The sequence below is a fragment of the Xylocopa sonorina genome, chromosome 11 (assembly GCF_050948175.1).
Source record: "Xylocopa sonorina isolate GNS202 chromosome 11, iyXylSono1_principal, whole genome shotgun sequence".
Lineage (NCBI taxonomy): Eukaryota > Metazoa > Arthropoda > Insecta > Hymenoptera > Apidae > Xylocopa > Xylocopa sonorina.
Window position 1 is genome coordinate 9,383,722 of NC_135203.1, and position 19,239 is coordinate 9,402,960.

The 19,239-nt window shown below is 52.5% G+C and overlaps 1 protein-coding gene across 6 annotated transcripts in view; it reads left to right on the forward strand.

The window, feature by feature from the left end:
• Positions 1-19,239, forward strand: part of LOC143428844 (putative receptor-type tyrosine-protein phosphatase mosPTP-1) — a 293,117-nt gene that overhangs the window by 95,100 nt on the left and 178,778 nt on the right. For all 6 annotated transcript variants that reach the window (XR_013102478.1, XM_076904021.1, XM_076904023.1 and 3 more), the window contains exon 2: positions 13,111-13,404. Coding sequence is in view for 5 of the 6 variants with exons in the window: in XM_076904021.1 (XP_076760136.1) it covers positions 13,111-13,404 (294 nt within the window). In the remaining variant the exon portion in view is untranslated. The remainder of the gene's footprint in view (positions 1-13,110; positions 13,405-19,239) is intronic.

Consider the following 19,239-nt stretch of genomic DNA (forward strand, 5'->3'; position numbering starts at 1 on the left):
GCGAGGTAGGTGCGCGGAACGTGGCGTGGTCGTGGGACAAGACAATTAAGAATACGTGACCGGGGATGAATCGTGGACGGTGAAGAACACGTTTAAGTGGCGGTCGCGTAGCACGAGGCGGTCGGGCACCCGTTTGTATGTTTTAAGGCGAACGGAATTAGGAAGCCACAATGGCGTGCCCGAAATTCTGTTGACCCCGCGGCGCTGAACGTAGAAATTGAATTATTCGTATTTACCCGGGGACCCTTAACCGGCTGAGTCAATCGCCACCTCTCGAGGAACGTCCTCGGTTATTCCAAGATGAGGCGCGTTCGATGGAGATCGGAACTGCAACTGGAGAAGTCGGCTGGCAGAGGAAGGGGCCGAGCGGAGGCAACGAGAGCGAGATGGAGACGTGGTAATTTGATTAATTCGACCCAACCGAATTAGAATTTGTCCGGCATCCGGTGTGCTCGAGGCAAACGTCAAAGAGCTCGAGTGTCAGCACAATGGCGAGGAGAACTCTCCCATCACTTTTGTCCCCCCGCGTGATCACCGCGTACAAGTAACACCGTGTGCCCGTCGTCTTCGTCGTTGGACGAGGCCACTGTCGTATCCTTTTCGCTGGTGATAAATAGGCGCGTAGCCCGGCGCGCGTTCCAAGAAACGAACGAGGAGGCCACTCTTAAAACTTCGCTACTGAAGCTGTCGGGTTTATTGTTCGTTTTAATTACAGTGGCACGGCACGAACCGGTGGCTCGTGCACAGCTCTCTGCAAACAAGCCCGGATACCGCGGCGCGCCATTTACGCGCGGCACAAAGGCATTCCAAGCGACGAACGCCGAGCGCGAATTCAACGGACTTTATCCGAGCCTTCTGTTAATTCGTAATTTATCAACATTCGCCGAGGGTGAGACCAATTAACGGTGTCATTTGTTTCGTTTGTTCCTGGCTGCGCTCGCAGAGATTAATCCTTTCGGCGCTTCATTCGCGGCGCGGCGGAAATTCGCCGGCTTTCCTAACGGCTTATGATTTTTCGCACCAAAACCGATGCCCGACAGTTACAATCGAGAGCTCGTTGGAAAATTTTCCGCGAACAAATTGAGTTCCGCTGTAATCGTCTCCGCATGTTTTTTAATTACAAAAAACATGACACGCGCCGCTTGTATCGAAAGAGTTTATTAAATAGACACGGACAGGGGAGCCTGTCCCATTTAGAGATCCGTGTTTTTAATCGGTTACACAGATGCGACAGTAACGGGGCGCGCCGTTCGCCGATGCTTGTTCATAAATCGCGACGAATTCAATGAAATCGCGCGAACTTAATAATTCAATAAATCCCGGTAACCGAATGGAACGCGGCCGGCAATAGGATCGCAAATAACATTTAAGCGCGTTTCGACAACGTTTCTTGAATTATTTCATCCTCCCTCCCTACCCCTACTTTCCAACCCCGTTGCTCGATGCACGTCCGCGCGTTTATTCGCGACCCCACCGCGTGGCTGTTGCGCCGCGTCGTATTTTTCCGACGGGAATCGATCGATATCGATCGATACGGCGTAATTGCTCGGTAAGCGATACCAGCGGCGGGAAACCGGGGTCGCGCTACAATTCCAGGGTTAATTTTCCCATCGATAAGCGAGAGACCGGCGACTAGGCACGGAAATTTGACTTCAGAAGCGGCCGCCACCAACCACGAATTAATGGTATCGATAAATTCGTAAATTGTATCCGCTCCAGTCTCAGAGGGCACGTTTCCTTTCATTAATACCCGCGCGACGCTTGGCTAATCGATGTTTAATCGTCGCGAGGACGTCTGCGGGCCCGCGACGAACAAATTTCGAAAGTAACCGATGCGCGTGCCCTGGTTAAAGACCGTACCTCTTCTCGCGCTGGCATTCGAGTGCGCGAAACGTCATAGACGCGCGGGGCAAATTGTTCCGCGAAGACAAGTCACGTAATCGCAACAACATTGCGCGTCAACCGTCTGAGGCGCACATATTCCAAACACCGCCCCATTCGACACTGCTATCTGTAATTACTGCAACAACAATTCCTTCCCTATAGCGTGCGATTTAAGCAAGCAATTACGCTGTCTAATTCACGAACGAATCCTCCTCTGTCTCTGTGTCTACATCCACCGGGACGAACACAAAGGCGCAGCGAACGGTACTCGTCCAATCTCATCCGGATCTATCCGGGCGTGCAACACGAAGTTAGGCCCTGGCGCGGAAAATTCGAGCGGTCCGACCAACCCCTTCGCCCCATTAAAACCGTTAATTCTCCCAGTCGACGCGTATCATCCGGCGGCGTGTTATCGACACGGTATCGATCTTTGTCTCCGACGCGACGCGACGCGACGCGACGCGCCTCCCGATCCATCACGCTCGCCAGACAACGTCGGGCGGAACGGTGCGCGAGCGATACGCGGATGGGAAACCGTTCACCGTGTGTCAGCTGCGCAACCGGGAAGAAGTTTGCGAATCCTTGGCGAAGTTTAACCTCGATCACTTATGTAACGGAGTTACCGCGGCTACATACGTTCATCCATCCGAACAGGGCTTTGATTCACCTTCCGCCTCGCGTACACCCCCCACCAGTTACCAACCCCTTCGATTCCACGTCCCATTTAAGCGCGTAACCCCCGAGGCGATCCTCTTCCTCCGTCGCGCGTGTTCTTCTGCCGCGTCGAGCGCGACGGTATTATTGCGGTGTTCCCATCCGGATCGGCTCTAATCCCCCTCGCCGCTGTTTATAGTTAACAGTTCTGAATCCGACTCTATTTACGTACGATCTTATTCGAGCGCGTGTTACGCGCGGCAACTCCATACGCGTTCTCCGCCTCGTACCTACCGTGCCCCATCAACGGTCGGCTAAGCCGGATCGAAATGAGATTTTGTGGCGACGGGGCGACCGATACCGCTGCGGGAGGGTGGAGTTGCTCGCGTGTTCGCGGCCGCTGGTCAAGCGATGCTCGAGCGAAATTGCATTGGATGGGACCGGCGATTGTTTGGCCTCGAACTTCGATGGGTACCACGGAATTCTTTTAGCGAGCTTCTTTTCTCGTCTGCTAATTTCGATTCATGATTAAAGAAAAACGAGGACGATGGATGGTTAATGAAACGTATACGGGATGGATGTTTGCGCTCGGAGGGTGCTGCCGTTAGCGTTACGTATCAAAGAGGAATCCTCTAGAAACGGATGAGAACGATGGAAAGCGGATAATTGTTTTCACACCGCTCGACGAGGACGACCGGACCATCGTCAGCGCGTTTCTCGTCGACCCGATGAAAAATGCACGAAGGCCAACGAACACTTGACCGACGCTCTCGTCTCGTTGGCTCTGCGTCTACCTAATTCATGGTCCGTATCGAGGCCGCTTTACACGCGACGCGGAGCATCGTCTTTATTTACCCTGAAATGTTTACCCTAATGCGCGCGGCCGACTAGGCAACCAGGAATCGATCACAAGCCGCGTGAATCGGGGCTTGAATTTCCCTGAGAACACTCTCCCGTTTAAACTATCCCATTGAAATAATTAAAGTGGGTCCGCGTTCAGAAGCGCAAAGCTCTCTCTCTTCCCCTTTTTCTATGAACAGCCGCTATCCTTAAGCCCCGTACACACGTAGATAATATAGCTTAAGCAAAGACTAATCTAATGGAAACTACAAAATAATCCCCCAGCCAGAATTCTCTTCTAGCTAACTTTTAGGCGATGGCGCGACTTGCACGAGCCGTACGCTAAGTCCCGTTGCCTCGAATATCGCGAGTAAATCCATTAAACATGACCGCGCATCGAGAACAGGAAAGAGTAGAGAAACTACGCGCTGCTGGAGCTGGTGTGTAGCTTTTTCTTTTTCCAGCGATTCCGAGAGGAATTTGAACAATCGTTGGACGCTCGAAAGCGTAATTAGAGGCGATGGAAATTCTCGACAAACGACGCGTCTCTCGATCCGTTCCGACGCGATCGACGAGAAACGAGACGCTCCCTCTGTTCCTTTTCTCTGCTTTTACCGCCGCGTGTCACGGAACAATGATCGTCAAGACTGTTGACATATGGAGTTGCACGCTGAAACGTTCCATAATTACAATCGTCCCTGTTTATGCATGAGCAAATTGGCCAAATGGGACAGAGCGACGTGTACACAGGCCGAAGCACGCGAACCATAATTATCGCAGTTTAGACCGGATTCGATTTATATTGGTCAACGTACGTAACACGCGACGATCAGATTTTTCATCCTATATCGAGTCGTTCCTCCGCACCGTCCTACTGTTTTTCCCCTCGATCAACGTGAAAATTAACCGGCGAACAGTCGATCGGAGGGGCGGGCTTGTAATTGGATGTTTTGATGGATACACTGAAAAAATTGATATCGTCCACGAAGTTTAAACGGACTGGTAATTGATATGGAAATTCGAGGGATGGAATTTTTGCTCGGTCATGCGATCGACGATCCTCGAATGTTTACGGGTATTTAATGAATTTGTAAAACTGCTGATTATTGAATTTATTAGGGCTAATAATTAGTACTTGGAAAAGCGTTACGATTATGTAAACCCTCGATGCGGATGGAGCGAAAAAACGTGAGGTAAACGGGGCGTATGTAATTTCAAATTTCCGATACGAGAGGCGAGAGATATAATTGGGACGCGCGATGATCGATTCACCTTATGAAAGTAAAACGGAAATTGGAAAAACGCGGCGGCACGTTTCGTAACGACGTATAAAGGTAGAGGAGAACGAAATAAGCGAGCCCTTGGCTGCTTACGAACGTGATTCATGCGGTCGTTTCGTAAGTCAGACGAACGATTCCGTGTAAAATTGCTCGGCGAAAGCTGCGTGCCGGGTTCCCGAGACGGATCCCAGGAAAGATGGTCGGACACGAAGGCATCGCCTCGTTCGAGGCAACCTCCATTTGTACGAACCGAAGAGAGCCGGTGCCACTTGTTTTGCCACGACCGAATGATCCATTAACGGAAGCGTCGACTATTGGAATCTCACCAGCCACACAATGCCAGTTTCGTTTTTCAACGGGAATCGAGTGGACCTTGCCCGATGGAAAAATGTTCCGAGCCATCCTCGATCCGTCTAGACGCGACAACGCCGGTGGAATTCGATTTCTTAATGTTCGATCCATTCCGTTGACCACTCCCTTAACAGTCTCCCCCTCTGGATTTATCGCAGGGAAAGAGATCGCAAAGTTTCAAACAAATTTCGTCTACCTTCATCTCCGACTCCGTTGGATATTGTCGCATCGTTCGCAGTTCCCTCTATTTCTACGATATTTTCTTCCTCAGCAGCGGGGCATTTAAAAATTTAGAACGTTCGCCGTAACGACAGTAAACGGTTGGTATCATAAAAGAAAGCTCCGCAAACAAAATTGTCCCGTGACCCGTGCACGACTCGCACACGTTCGACATCAAAGGGAAGCTCGAACGGAGGGGTGGAGAAAGAATGACGCGGGAAACGGAGGCGGTTAAATGAGGTCCCGTAAACAGTTCCCCGTATATAAAATAGTCCCCGGACGAGCAGGGACACGCGTGGCGCCCATCAAACCGAATGGAACATACTAATCGACTGGCCGCGCGAAAACCTCCCGTCCGATTCGTGAAACAGTGAACGGAAGCGTATCGAATCGCTGGCGCATCCAAAGTCACGGTGATTTACACCGCGCGCGCTGCCCTGCCAGTCTCGAGGAGGGTAAACGCTAATTAAATGGGAGGTAATTAACGAGGTAGCCTGACCGAGCGGCCAATTAAACGGAAGAGAAGTTTACGTATTGCCGGCACGAGCGACTCGGAAATCGCTCATAGATCTAAGAAGCCTCGTGGCTGTCCGCGCGGTAACCCCGCTGCCCTGTGAACGGTGGCTCGATATCGAGCTGTTCGACGAGTCAATCCTCCGATTACCGATCGATCGTTCACGCTGGCGTAGCGGAATCGTAATTTTTAATTACGAAAAATACAGATAGGACGTTGAGTCCCGTCCGATCGATTTTACGACCCGCAGGGTTCTAGTAAATAGTAAACGATAAATTACCAGAGGGATGAAGCAAACGCCGGGCAAATTCGAGGGTGGAAACAGTGGATGGGCAGAGAGGGATGGCGATAGGGCCTGTCCAATTTCGCGGTCGTGCCACTGAGAGATACCGAGGCACGTACACAGCGGCGCAAATGACGAGAGAACGCGGTCGCGTGTGCCGGACGGGGATGAAAAAATACACTCCTTCAGTTTCTTCCGCGAAGTATCACGGCCGCACGGTGCTGGCGACAATTTTTAACGAATTCCAGCCACCGTAAGGGAATCGAGGAAAAATCGCCCCTTTGGAAAAAAAAGAGACGCTCGTCGGTGAGTTTCGAGTAAACACTTGGACGCGACGAAGTCGAGGCGGTCGTCGAGTCGCTGGTAACAATCTTGCTTTCGTCGAAATAATGACATTCTGGAAACTGGCGTGCGCCACGGACGTGGCACGCTCGGTTGGAGCCACGAGATCGCTTTAGGCAGCCGCAACGACTCCGCGTCAGCTGAAAGAGGGTTACGAAAAATCTTGCTCGTTTCGCGTTGTTTCCGCCGTGGAGTGAACGCGTGCATCCCCTACCTACCACGGGGTGGCGTTCGTTTACGTAATGACGTGCTACGCGAGGTCGTAACGCTAGATGTTCGCTGTTCTGCGAGTTTCCTCGATGGTTACTAATAGCTAGGAATCCATACCCAAAACATTTTCATATTTTTATTGTACTCCACGCATAAGAATCACAGAGAGTTAGAAGATCGTGCGCGCGAAACGCGAAGAAAGTTCTTTATCCGGCGATTCACGAGACAAAGCGATCGGACACAATGCCAGCCTTTCGCATTCTCTGAGGTCTCAATTTTAAAAAGTGCATTACCGCGATCTCGTTTTCAATAAGAAACACGGACGCGGTAGAATTATCGAGTTTGTTAACCCTATTCCGCGCGAGTGTTCCATTGAACGGATTTTTCTAACCGGAATAACGAGGCGCTGGGTCGGCGCGGTTGCCGGCTAACAGCGTGAAAATTGGCGGAACGGTTGGTTCCGTTCGAAATTCCCTCGAGCGGATTGTCACGCAGCCGCGCCGCACGAGCGATCCGGCATTATCGCCGGCGAACAGTGGCACGGGGTGGCGGTAAATCGCGGCGGAGACGTCGCTCGGGACGAAGGTGGAGGAAGAGGGTCTGCGAAGACGTTCGAAAAAAGGTCCGGGCTTGGGAGTTTTAAACGGGACGGGGGATGACGGGGGTGGTATGGCGGCGCGAGGCGAAACGAGGTGAAATTCGAAGGGCGTAGAAGCGTATCCAGAGGCAGAAAAGCGAAAGCAATTAAGATAGTTGGTTGGTTATGAGACAAAAAGGTAGAGCGCGGAACGAAGGTAGGAAGGTAATTACCTGCCGTGGTAACGGGTTTCCACGGTCGCGCTACTGTATCCCGCGGAGCGTGCTGGCTTCTGGGGAAATTAGTGCTGGAAAAATTCATGCCCGCAGAAGATTTGCGTAAATTAATTTATGCCGGCAAGTCGGACGGGCTCACAGAGGCGGCAGCGGCGGCGGTGGCCGTCGTTGGTGGTGGGGCGAAAGGATGAAATTCAATTTCTAGATGAGGATGGACTCGTTCTCGGTCGGGGCTAAGTTCCGCTTACGCGGTAGGAGTTAAGACCCGAGGTACGGTGCGAAAGTGTCGCGAAACTCTACAGTGACGGGGCAGTTAATTCGTGAGAAATTTCGCCGTCTGCAGGATGCTCGGAAAGTAAGTCGAAAAGATAGAGAGACCGGGACGGGGGAGGGTTGCGCGCGCTTCAGAGAGGGTTGCTGTACAGGTTCGGTCGAGTACGGTGGCCAATCCGTCGCAAGTTGGAACGATCTTCCGGCGTGTGCAGGATCCCGGCTGAAACCGAGCGAGCGGACGACAAAGTTCGATGTCGGGGCCACGTTTCCCGTAGCCGCGTTCGTCGATGTAATTACGGGGGAACCGGATTAATCGTAACGACAGCGTGAAAGGAAACACGAAGCTGCCGGTTCTCCTCTTCGCCGGGTAGCTCTTCCCGCGCCGCGCCACGCCGGTTCTCCGCTCTGTTGCCTCTTTTTCGTTGTTTTCCGTTCCTCGCTTGATCTCCCGGCCAGTCTACCCTCGGTACCTCCACGGCGCCGTACTTTTCTATTTATTTGCATTTACCCGGGAAGTCAGTTAAATACCGTGATCTATATCCTGTCTGGGAATAGAATGCCGTGGTCCGTGAACGAAAAACGACGAAGAAATCGCGCCCGGAATGCCCTCACCCGTCGGTTCGTTAGTCGGGGAACGCGAGAAATAGTACGGTCCTCGGGGTTCTCTTTTTCCTCCCCGTTCTTTTTTTCTCCTCCTTTTTTCTATCGAGAATATTATGCATCGAGGACGTAATTTCGCTCGGCGTGCTCGCAGCCACGCGAAGGATTACGCCGTGGTAACGCTGTATCTTTGAAATAACAGTTTTAATTGCGTTTAATTACGCCGTCTACTCGAGATTCTATGGTCGCCACGACGCCGCCACCTGCAACCCGACACCCGCCACGTTGAAATTTCAATCCGACCCTGCGACCCGTGGCCTAAAAATGTCGGTCCCGACCATTCAATTAAACCAGCCACCTTGTTAAGGGCCTGTGACGTTTCCTTGCCGCGCATTTGCATAATACCGTATCCCAGCGAGATTATGCGAATTAACGGCGGTCAGAGGGCGGCGGTGAGACCGCCGGCGTTTTACAAAAGCGGTCTAATTATTCGGAATGAATCGCGACGAAGCGACGATTCGAACGGTTTCATCGAACTTTTCCATCCAGCGGAACCGATCTGATGCGTCGCGATTCCTCGTCCTCCTGTCACATCCTGCTTCGAAAGCGGAAGTCAAGATAACGGCGCGCTTCACTGTCCAAACTGAAACACCGACACCGGTCGTTGTTGCTCTTCCGTTCCATCCGTGGCTCTAAGCTTCCGCCGTTAATATCACGCGACTCGCGAAGCTGATTTCGACAGGCTCGCCCAGTTCACGGCTCGTTTCCTCTGTTTCGCCTGAGACACCTCTTTACGATCGGACGCTAAAAACTTGTTGAACCTTTCCAATTTCCCATCGTTATCACGCGAAAATCGCGCGGAACTTTTTAACGAGGCTAGTTCGGAACTAAAAGATGGCCGCTTTGGTCGATGAATACCGCGAACCAGACGCTACCCCGGCCGTCGAGCGGTGCGGCGAATTTCTTTCGTCCTCTCCGGCGCGCCATCGAGCGGAGGGGTTGTCGCTTAATAGCGCGGCGTCGCCGCCGCGCGCGGATGCTTTACAGCCCACTTCCGGCCGTCGGTTCAAAGAGTAACGAGTCGCGTTAACGTACGACCCGAGTTCATAAAGCGTTTCGCGCTTCTACGACGCGGCCACGGGATCGCGTGCGGAATCCCATTCCGCGCGTCGAACGATCGAGGATCACGCGGTCAGAGGGCTGTGTTTCTCTGTTCGGTGGCAGCCTACAGCCGACGACAACGGTGGCTGCCGCGCGTTATCAACCGCCGACGGACAAACTTTTTACATTATGTTAACTCGCGCGAAATGGCCTTCCGCGGCTCGCGAAGTACACGAGCGCGGGGGCTGACGGAAAGTTTCCGCTACACCACCCTACGTTCACCCTTAGCCTCGAACCACGCGATCCTTCGAAGGAAGCTGTGCACAGCTTGTTTATGCTCCTGCCTCGCCCCGGCTGGATCCACCCTACCCTTACCTCTCGCGGAATCTCCGTTTCCACGGCCAGAGTATATCTCCCGGAATAAGATACTCGACTCTCTTGATAATAGGGGCGCAGTCTCGATCCGCCTCGGATCGTTTAATATATTTCTTTGTGCCGCGCTGCTCGAACTCGCCTCCACCCGTTTGAATCGTGCTCACGGGTTAAGGGAAGGTTATGCCAGGACCGGTTGAATTTCAGACGTTTCACCTCTCGCTGGTAGACGCGCGCACGCCCGCCAGAGGAAATCTCTACCGGTGCGCGCCGTAATTTAGCTCGGGGTAAACAAGAAAACGCGCCAGCCTCCACTTTCGAGACGGGAGTTGCCGCTTTCCCTCGGATTTTCGCGGATCGCGAGTCCCTTCTCGCGACCCTCGCGCATTTCACGATTTACGCCGAAAAAGAAGCCGTAGCCGCGATGATTTTACCCATAACGCGTTGCGGGCTGTTCCTAATCTCCTCCAGACGGAACTCTATTTGTTCATCAGCGATAAAAATGGCTGGTCGATCGTTACTTCTCGAGTTAATCGCAAAAGGTACAGAGCGTACACGATATGCAAAGATATGGAGAGTATCCACAGTGAAGTGCGCGTTCTGATAGTTGAACGAAACGAGTCTTCTTATAAAAATACAAATTTTCGTAAACATTCACGGTCTAATAATACGAAGATGCAAAATTACAGTGACAAAGAAATGCAGCAGGACAATGGCTTGTCCCCGATACCTGAAGCATCGGTATGCTAAACGGAATAGCCAAGTTTCCCAGACGATCGGGCAACAATTCCCTTTGGAACAGTCACCTATCTCGCGGAATGTCGAACGAAACAAAAAGCGTCGATCTCGTGTTTTCATCTTCCCGGAGCGCGTTTCGCGACGAATCGGTCGTAATACATGGAATACCTCTCGCTGGCTTCAATTCCAGCGCGGTTTTTACGAGCACCGGCAATATCCTTATCGCGGGGCGCGCGCACTACTTCATCCCTTTTCCTCTCTGGTCCAGGTAGGGCAGCTGCTGGCTGCGCGAGCCGAGATCATTTTTCCGATGCACGTACACCGAGCTGCCCCTCGACGCGGTTCAACGGAATGCCCGTGGATGCCGGAAGGAGGAAGCCCGCTGCAAATGGGCGGCGAACGAACGCGTTTAAACCCAAACTCGACGCTGTCCCACCCCACGAACGCTGAATAGCCTTCGATGTTCGTGTAAAGTGCGCAGAAGAGACTGATTTCAACGTGGGGAAGGTGTAGATGCATCGCATCGAGTTTGAATGGGAATCGATCCGTGTGGTAGCGAAATCGAATAAGAATATTAATCGATCCTTCGAACTCGACAACCTTGTATCACGCCTAGGAAAGTTTCCGTTGCTCTCGACGCATCGATGGAAAGGAGTCCCCCGTTATTTTCGTCTTTCATCGCGCGAAACCGATGGCGTTGCTTTCCACTCGGTCCCGGTACAATGGAATTTTCTTCGCCACAGTTTCCATCAAATCCCACGGAACTACCACGGGTCTCGGGCGCGGAATTGAATATCGCTGTTCGAAATACGTGAACGGTCGATTCCGGTCGTTTCACGATTAGCAGAAGCAGAAGCAGTAGGAAGCTGATGGGTGTACCGAAGTTATAATGCAGCCGATGAAATTACGGCGGGGTCTCGGGGTAATTTCCATCGTAACTTCCGGCCAGGACTACGGAATCGATGCAGAATGTCGGATGATCAAAGTTGAACGCCGCAGAACCGTGGACGGCGGCCTGATCGACGCTGCGCTGGCGAAAATCGGTTCGCCCCGCGCCGTTGATAAAGAGAATCGAACGGATGCCTGGCAAGGGGCGAGAGAGGATGGTTGCCCGTAGGAACGACGAACCGATATATGTCGTGGATATACTGAGAGAACGCGTGTGTGTGTGTGTGTGTGTTTGAGAGGGACTAAGAGGTAGAGGAAAAACAGGGTAAAAACAGAGGGTAGGAGGGTGGGAATACAGAATCGACAAGGATGAACTTGCACTTTATGCACGTATGAATACGTGCGCGCGATGTGAATGCAGGTGCAGCGCACACGCGCGGCCGAGTTTATCAGAGATTGGAGATGGGGCCACTTCGTGAATCACGTCACAACGACCCTTCGGTTTTGGAGAACGCGATTTCCCGCTCGAGCCAATCGCCCGGCCAGCCTCGGTCAATCGGATACCGTCCCCCCGTTTCCCCTCCGCTCGTCCCGACCCCTTTTTTCCATCCGCGGTGTATAAACCGCCTGGTCGAAATCGCGGCGAGTCGATGGTCTCGAGTTAGAAAAATAGTTGAGAATATCGGGGGTGCTGGTGAATCCCATCGCGTAGAAGTAACGAGAACACGGAAGAATGTCAATAACGGGCAGATTAGTTCCCGTCCGTTTATTATAACGAGCGTAGTCTACAAACTTCCGAAATATGAAAGCCGCCGGTCAAATTCCGTTAATTACCAGCTTCCCGTTGGAATTCTAGAGATCAGCGATTCAGGAACTCCGAATGGAATATCATAATGGATCGACGGTTTATTATGATAGCTGATCGAGATGCCTGTAGGCTCGAACGTAAACTGGTATTTAACCAGACTATTTCAAGCTGGACGTACGAGGGTGAAAGAAGTGGTAGTCCAGGGAGGAAAGTCCATTTCCCAGTCGCGCTGTAATCGACGATTAACCGAGGTCGGTGCCGATCTCGTCCAGAGCCCTCGTCTAGTAGCCTCGCTCGTAAATTAAAATCCCGTTTGTCCCGAAATCGGACGGGCGCTCTTCGTCCCGGGACGTAGCCAGCCCCGGAAGAACTATCTGAAAACAAGGAGCAGCTGAACTAATTGGACTCTTTGCCAGGGAGTTTGACTCGGAATTGCATCGTAACGCGGGGTACACGGAGCGGAAGCGGTGCCCGCTTCGAGAGACTGCAGTCGTTGGCATTTGATCCGTCTCGTTGCATTTAATCCGCTCGAGCGTCAACCGGTTACGCAGCTCCCGTGCCCTAACGAACGTGAAACAAATTGTTCGGAAAGGGAAATTTTCGAGTCTGCTGACGGCAGGGTACGAAGGCACCGGGGTCCGGCCATTAGAACAGTGTCTTTCAATCGATAAACGTCGTCGTAGTCGTCGTCGTCGTCGCGAAACGGTCGAACGTTAAGGCGAAATCGGAGGGCCGCGAGCGGTCGTAAAGGTCGGTGGTCGGAGCGGAACGCGTGGTACACGTTTTATCTGGCCTCCGAGCGAAATGGCCCTGACGCAGCCTGATCGTGCCGATCTCCGCCGGTGCGCCCACGCGGATACGATCCGGCGTCGGTTTTTTATTCGCGCGATAACGGCCAGGACGTGACGTATGTAACGACGGTGCGATCTCTGTTTTCCAGATTCCACGGTGGGAGAGATGGTCGTCGAGGCTGGGAAGAACGTGACGCTGAATTGTCCAGGTGTGACGGAGAATTCACTGATACTGATGCTGGAATGGCGGGTGGACGGCATGCCGTTGCTCGAGTACAGCAGCAACACCACCATCGTGTGGAACCATCGGAACAGGGTGTCGTTGTCGTTGAAGAACTACGCTCTGCAGTTTCATCCGGTGACGGCGCAGGACACGGGCGAGTACACATGCCTGGTGAACAGCCGCAGCATGCCGGAGGCCGTCATCAGTCTGATAGTACACGGTGAGTGCCCGTTCCTTTTAGTGCTTCTTTACGTTTACGCCGCCCTTCCGCGGCCCGATTCGACGGGCCCAGATTTCGTATCCCCCGACCGGTTCGACGGTTCACCGGATATTTCACCAGCGCGATGGCGCAAATTAAAATGGGATTAAAAAATATCGCGAACGATCGTTCGCCTCTCCCTCGGTGCAACAAATTCGACCCGATACCAATTGAAATTATTGACAATCTGCCAAATGTGCGGCCCGTAAAAGTAATCACGGGAAATCCCGGTAACTCCACCGATTTCGTCCATCGGGATTGTCCCTCTCTCGCGAGTGAATTAAAAATTAACCCGACCCCGCGTTCACCCTCGCTTGGCACATCGCCAACAGTGGTGCTACCGGGTCAGGTGTATTTGCGTTCTAACTTTGGCTGGTCATAATTCCACGCGTGCCCTTAAAACCAATGATCGCGGATCGATGTCGTCCATCGAATTTCTCGCGATCCAAAGCCTGGCTGCATACGAGTATTAATGTATGTAAGTCAGCGGGCGTCGCGTCGAATTTTTCGCGTCTTATTATTTTAAAGAAGGCCCTCTCGAAAGAGTAACCGAGGTAACTAACGAAGGCAATTTTCGAGTCTTGCCGGAACGCGCCGCTCAGCCATGCGGTAACCGAGCTCCTGGCAACTTCAATCCCTCGTTGCTTCGACGATATTGGATAAACTTGCGAGCCAGCGGGGCTAAATTTCCGGGCGTAATGTCAAGGCAATTTACATCGTCGTTCGTATAATCGGGGAAACTCCGTCGAACGACCATCGAAATTCTACGCCCAACGGTTCCGAGGGCTTTTTAGATCGCGAGCTCTGTCTCTCTCTCTCTCTCTCTCGTTACGATCGAGTTACCACGATCGACAAGGACCGCGGCTCGATAAATGGCCTTTCTTTCGGCCACCCCGGCCCCGAACTGGGCAGAAAAACTGGGCAAGTTCGCGCGAGGGAATTCCTTTTTTCCGACCGGGTACGGATCGCGCGCTCTCACAACTTTCGAATGCGTTTCTTCTGTTTCCCGTGTTGTTAAAAATGAAGAAAACTTTCGCCGGGTGCACTTACGTCGCTTTTAGCCGGTAGCTGTGCACAGAAGGAGCCCCGGGACCACTGGGAATTCGATACAAGTTGCGCATCGACCCACCCCTTTGCGCTCTCTTGAAAACTACGAGTCCCGTAGTAGTTAGCCATCCTCTGTTGCTCGATGAAATATTTCGCGAGGGTCTGGAGCGGCCGTCCACGGTGTCTCTAAGCGAGCGTGGTCCCTCGCCCGTAGTCTCGCCCGTTAAACGCGCGGCCAGGTCGAGGGGAGGGAAATTAATCGATCCTTTCCTCCGCGCTGGCGTCTAATGGTCCATTCTTTCGTTCGACGGTGTCTGGCAATTTGTGTTTATCGAACCGGTTCCCCGTGGAAAAGTTGGCCGAGTTTACACGAAGTTCGTGGCAAAGTTCGCGACGCCAACGGGGGGGTGGCGAATGGCGAGAACGCGAAGAGAGCTGCTACCAGCCCTAACTATCCCGTTGTCCGTCGTCTATCTAATGCTTTATTTTACAGCCGAGTTTCTCCGCTCGTCGCGGTGTGTTTGCTCTAAGTATTTACGGCTGATTTGAATTCGTCACGTGCTACCTACCGCGTCAAAAGCTAACTTTCCCGAGCGTCCCATAGGCGGTGGAATCATGGGAGTTCTCGTTAAAACTTCGCCTCGCATAACTTGACTGGAAGTTTTACACGCGCGTGCACCACTTTGCCGCGAAAGACAGAGAGAAAAAGGAGGAGGGCGGTAGCAGGAAGGTAACCTGCCGGGAGAGAAAAAGAGTAACCGAAGGCCCCCTATCGCGTTATGTCCCGGTCATTTGCATTCAATGCACGATCCGCGACTCCATTTGAATAGGAAGTTTCTCGCTGCTGAAACGAACTGGTTCGCAGGGAAAAAAAGGGAGGAAAGAATAAATTCAATATTTTCCGCGAGATTCCTTCTTTCCATCTCGAGCTCGGGAAACAAACGACGTTTTCGTGCATGACCGCTGGACAGAACGGTCCGATGATTATTCTCTCCTTTCAGAGCCAGTCGCCCAACTTTTGATACGCCAACAATTCGAACAACCAACGGGAATACGGTTGCGAGTCGCGAGAGCACCGCTCTCTGACTCGCGAGCGAATCGATCGTTCCTCGCGACAAGAACGTCCGTACCGACATGAAAGGGCGCGTCATATAAAGTTCAACGGCAATAAATGCAACGAGGAATCGCGCGAGATGCAGCGAACCGTAATGTCAAAATTTCTCGTTTGGCCCGGGTTAATCGGAAAGCGTGAGAAGAGCCTCTCGCGTTCGATAGATCGGCGAGCATCGAGAGGGATCTTTCCTGTTCACGCGGTCCCGATTTCAAATATCAAGACTCCACCGGCTATCCTTTTATATCGTATATCACGCGGCGCGCGATAGCGGGCGGAATTCAGGACACGTACCGTTTCACCGGTAACCAATATCCGCGTTATATCAACCATTAAAATGAATATTTCTGAAGTCCGTGGCGGGCGTGGTTCCGCGACGCTCCGTTTCCCGTCTCCCTTCATTCTCTCCCGGCCCGGCCGATATTTCAGTTTGACTTTCCCATCACCGCGGGGCCCTTTGCTAAATCCAACTTCCCGCCGGCAACTTTTCATCGTCGAACAGGGATTTTACGAGTCATCGGAGAGATCGCCGCGGAACGATTAGGCGGGCGCGCGCGTGGACCAACTTCCGAATCGATGATCCGCGTTAATCGCGGGTAAAACGGCTGATGGACAGTGATAAAAAAGTGACTGGAGAATTTTTCGTCCTGCCTCTATCGTTCTTCTCAACTTCTTTTTTCATCGCTCTCCCCATTAGAAACTTTTCCACGACGTAGCGAAAAGACGAGAGCGTATATAACAGAGAGGGTGGTTCGGTGTCCCCCGAGCGGTCCAAGTCTTTGGCGGTGGTGGCTATAGTCGGGCGATTATTTGGGCCGCTCGTGAAGTTGAGTCCCTTTTAAGAACGGCGCATAAGCTCCGCGGGACGGAACGGTTTCCTGTGATTTTTCAAGCAGATTTTCTGGAAGTTAAATCAAATTCGCCAAAGCGACGCTGCAGCAGGCAGAAGCAATTTCCGAGCTTTGAAAATTCACCGCGTCGCACGTCCTCGTGACACCGATGTCCCCGTTTCAAGCCTCGTCTTGTATTTTTTTCTCCTTTTCTTTTTCGCCTATCATTCGACTGAATTTCTCCTAGCGTTAAAATCGGGAGGCGAGCGAACAGGCTCGTGGAAATTCATATTGTTTATACAGTTTGCGCGAATCACTCGAGCACTGCAGCTGAAAGTAGCAGCTTACCCTGGGACAACTGCTTCGTAAATTAAAAAATCGTCCCCCCAGAAAAGAGTCGTTCGCTGAATTCATAACGCTCGCGACGATTCATCGCGTCCCTTTGCTGTCTTCGCTTTAAGCGGGAGTCAAGAGCTCGTAAAATCGTTTCATAACGCAATAAAGACGGTTACTTCGTCCGTTACGACTGATTTACATCTCAATGGAACTGGCGCGCTGAAAAACTTCCCCAACTTGTCGAGAGTCCGACACTGTGAATTTCTAATTACACAGAAGCGATGGAACCGTAAAATGTATCCGACGAAACGACGTAGAACAGCCGCGGCAACTCGAGAGCTCCGTGCGCGAACCAAAAAAGGGAGCGTTTACTCGTACCTGAAAATGCGTCAGCGGCGCGCGCGGTAAAGGAACGTTCGTTCGATCAATCAACCATTATTCACCCGTCAAACTTATCGAGCAACTATTACACCGTTACGCGGCTGTTGCACTGTTATAACGGCAGGAGCTATCGAAAGAATCGTCGATACGCAAACACGATTATAACTTGGCAACAAGATTAAACGCGAACCGGTAGGGTCTACAGTCCTCGCGATGGTAGACAGGCTTGTTGTTGCGGCGCTGACTGACTGCTGGCTAACATCCCGGAGGGCTGTTCGGGACACGCGGCCCGTTCTCGACGATCTTCGAGGTTCGTTTCACGCAAAAATTAACGGGCAGATAGCCGGCGGGCTCGGGCGGCGGGTCGACAAAGAAGTCGAAGGAAAAACCCGAACGAGGGAAGAAAGTGCCGGAACAAAGGAACGGGTGCCTCGATAACGATCGCCGCTTTTGTTACTCCGCCTCGCACGAGCTGTACCTTTGTTTTCCACGTTTTCTCCCCCTTTTATTCCGGTGAATAGCGCGGCGTCCGCCCCCTGCCGTCGAGCCTCTTCATCGACGCGCGAAACCCAACGAAGATAACTACGTTTTCCGGGGAAATGGTTCGAATTCGGTCTCGGATGTGGTCTCGGAACGCGAACACCGCGCGCAGCCAAAGAAAGGAGCCCGATTGAATATGGAAGGGGCTTCTAGGCCGGTCTCGTTAATCTTCAAAGGGCCAAGCGGGCGCGTAGGCTCTACGACGAAATCGAATAAATGTTTTCGCCCTTTGTCGAGGCCCGTGCGCGTCGAACGTGGGCTCGCGGATCGAAATACTTTTTTAAAACCCCCGCGCCATCCCAGAGCGGATCCACAGAGAACCGTTCAACGCGCGATCATTCGTGGAGAGCAGAGTACTCTGGTACTTGTAGCGGTACGAGTACTTAAGCGCGCTTCCTCTTCGCTCGCGAGAAGAATTCTATACCAGTTAGCCGAAGAGGAGGTTGCGAGGGTTGGTAGTTCATCTCGGTTCCTTTGGCGCCCCCCGACAGACCGGACAAAACCCGTCACGCTTTTCAACCACAGTTTCCCATTCAGCGAAAGGGTCGCGCCTCGACGAGCGACGCGCAATCAGATAATCCCAGCCGGCAATAAACGTTCCCGGGTGAAAAAGGCAAGTTTGTTGTTTCTCAAGTAGACATTGTCGACTTTGCGGGAGCTTAAAATCGCCCGTAAAAGGTGGCTCGAACGCGTCGTTACGCCCAAGCGACCGAGGGGACTAAGGAACGCTCGCGTTACAGAGCTTATTTGTCCGTTTTTTACGTGGCCGCGTGCGCGGTGCCCGATTCGATGCACTTTGTTTCTACGTTTACGACTCCCGACAGCGGCGGCGACGATGCGACACGATAGGGGAAAAACAGGTCTCCCGGTGACTGGGGCAAGGAAAATTGTTGGCCGCAGCGGTTTCGAATTCGATCTCTCTCTCTCTCTCTTTCTCGCTCTCCTCTGCCCTGGCTAGCGCTTTTGTTTCCTTCCCCCGTCGTCCGCGTTCTCGCTTTTTCATCGTTTCGATCGGTGTACTCTTTTTTCCTCCGCTTCGCCCCCAACGTCACGGCGAGAATTCCATTAAATCAACCAGGATATCGGCGCATGTCGCTCGTAAATCACGCGAGCTCAAAAATCCCGGACTCCAGGTGATTGAGAGCTCGATAAAGGAGCGAGGCTTCGGGGGGTGGGCCTGGCGAAATTTTCATCGCTCGCCGCTGTGTCTCGCGACGCGACGCTTTCCATTCGCGAACAATACGATCTCTGTCGGTCAAGCTTGTTAATACTTTCAATTTTTTCCCGGCGAACGCGCGCGTCCCTGCGCTCTCCGCGAAACTTCCAGCGAACCCCGTCGAGTCTCTCGAGCGTATCGTAACTAAAAAGAGATGTAGCGGAGAGATGTTGCGGAAAGTTTGACGACAAAAAATATCCGTCCCTTAGCTCGTCTTCGACTTCGATCGTCGAGCGATCGCGAGTTCGTTAAACGTACCGCGCGAGAGTTTACGTTCCCGCTTTGAGAGGGTAATGCGACGAGCGGGACTCGGCTCGAGGCGTGTACCGAAGGCT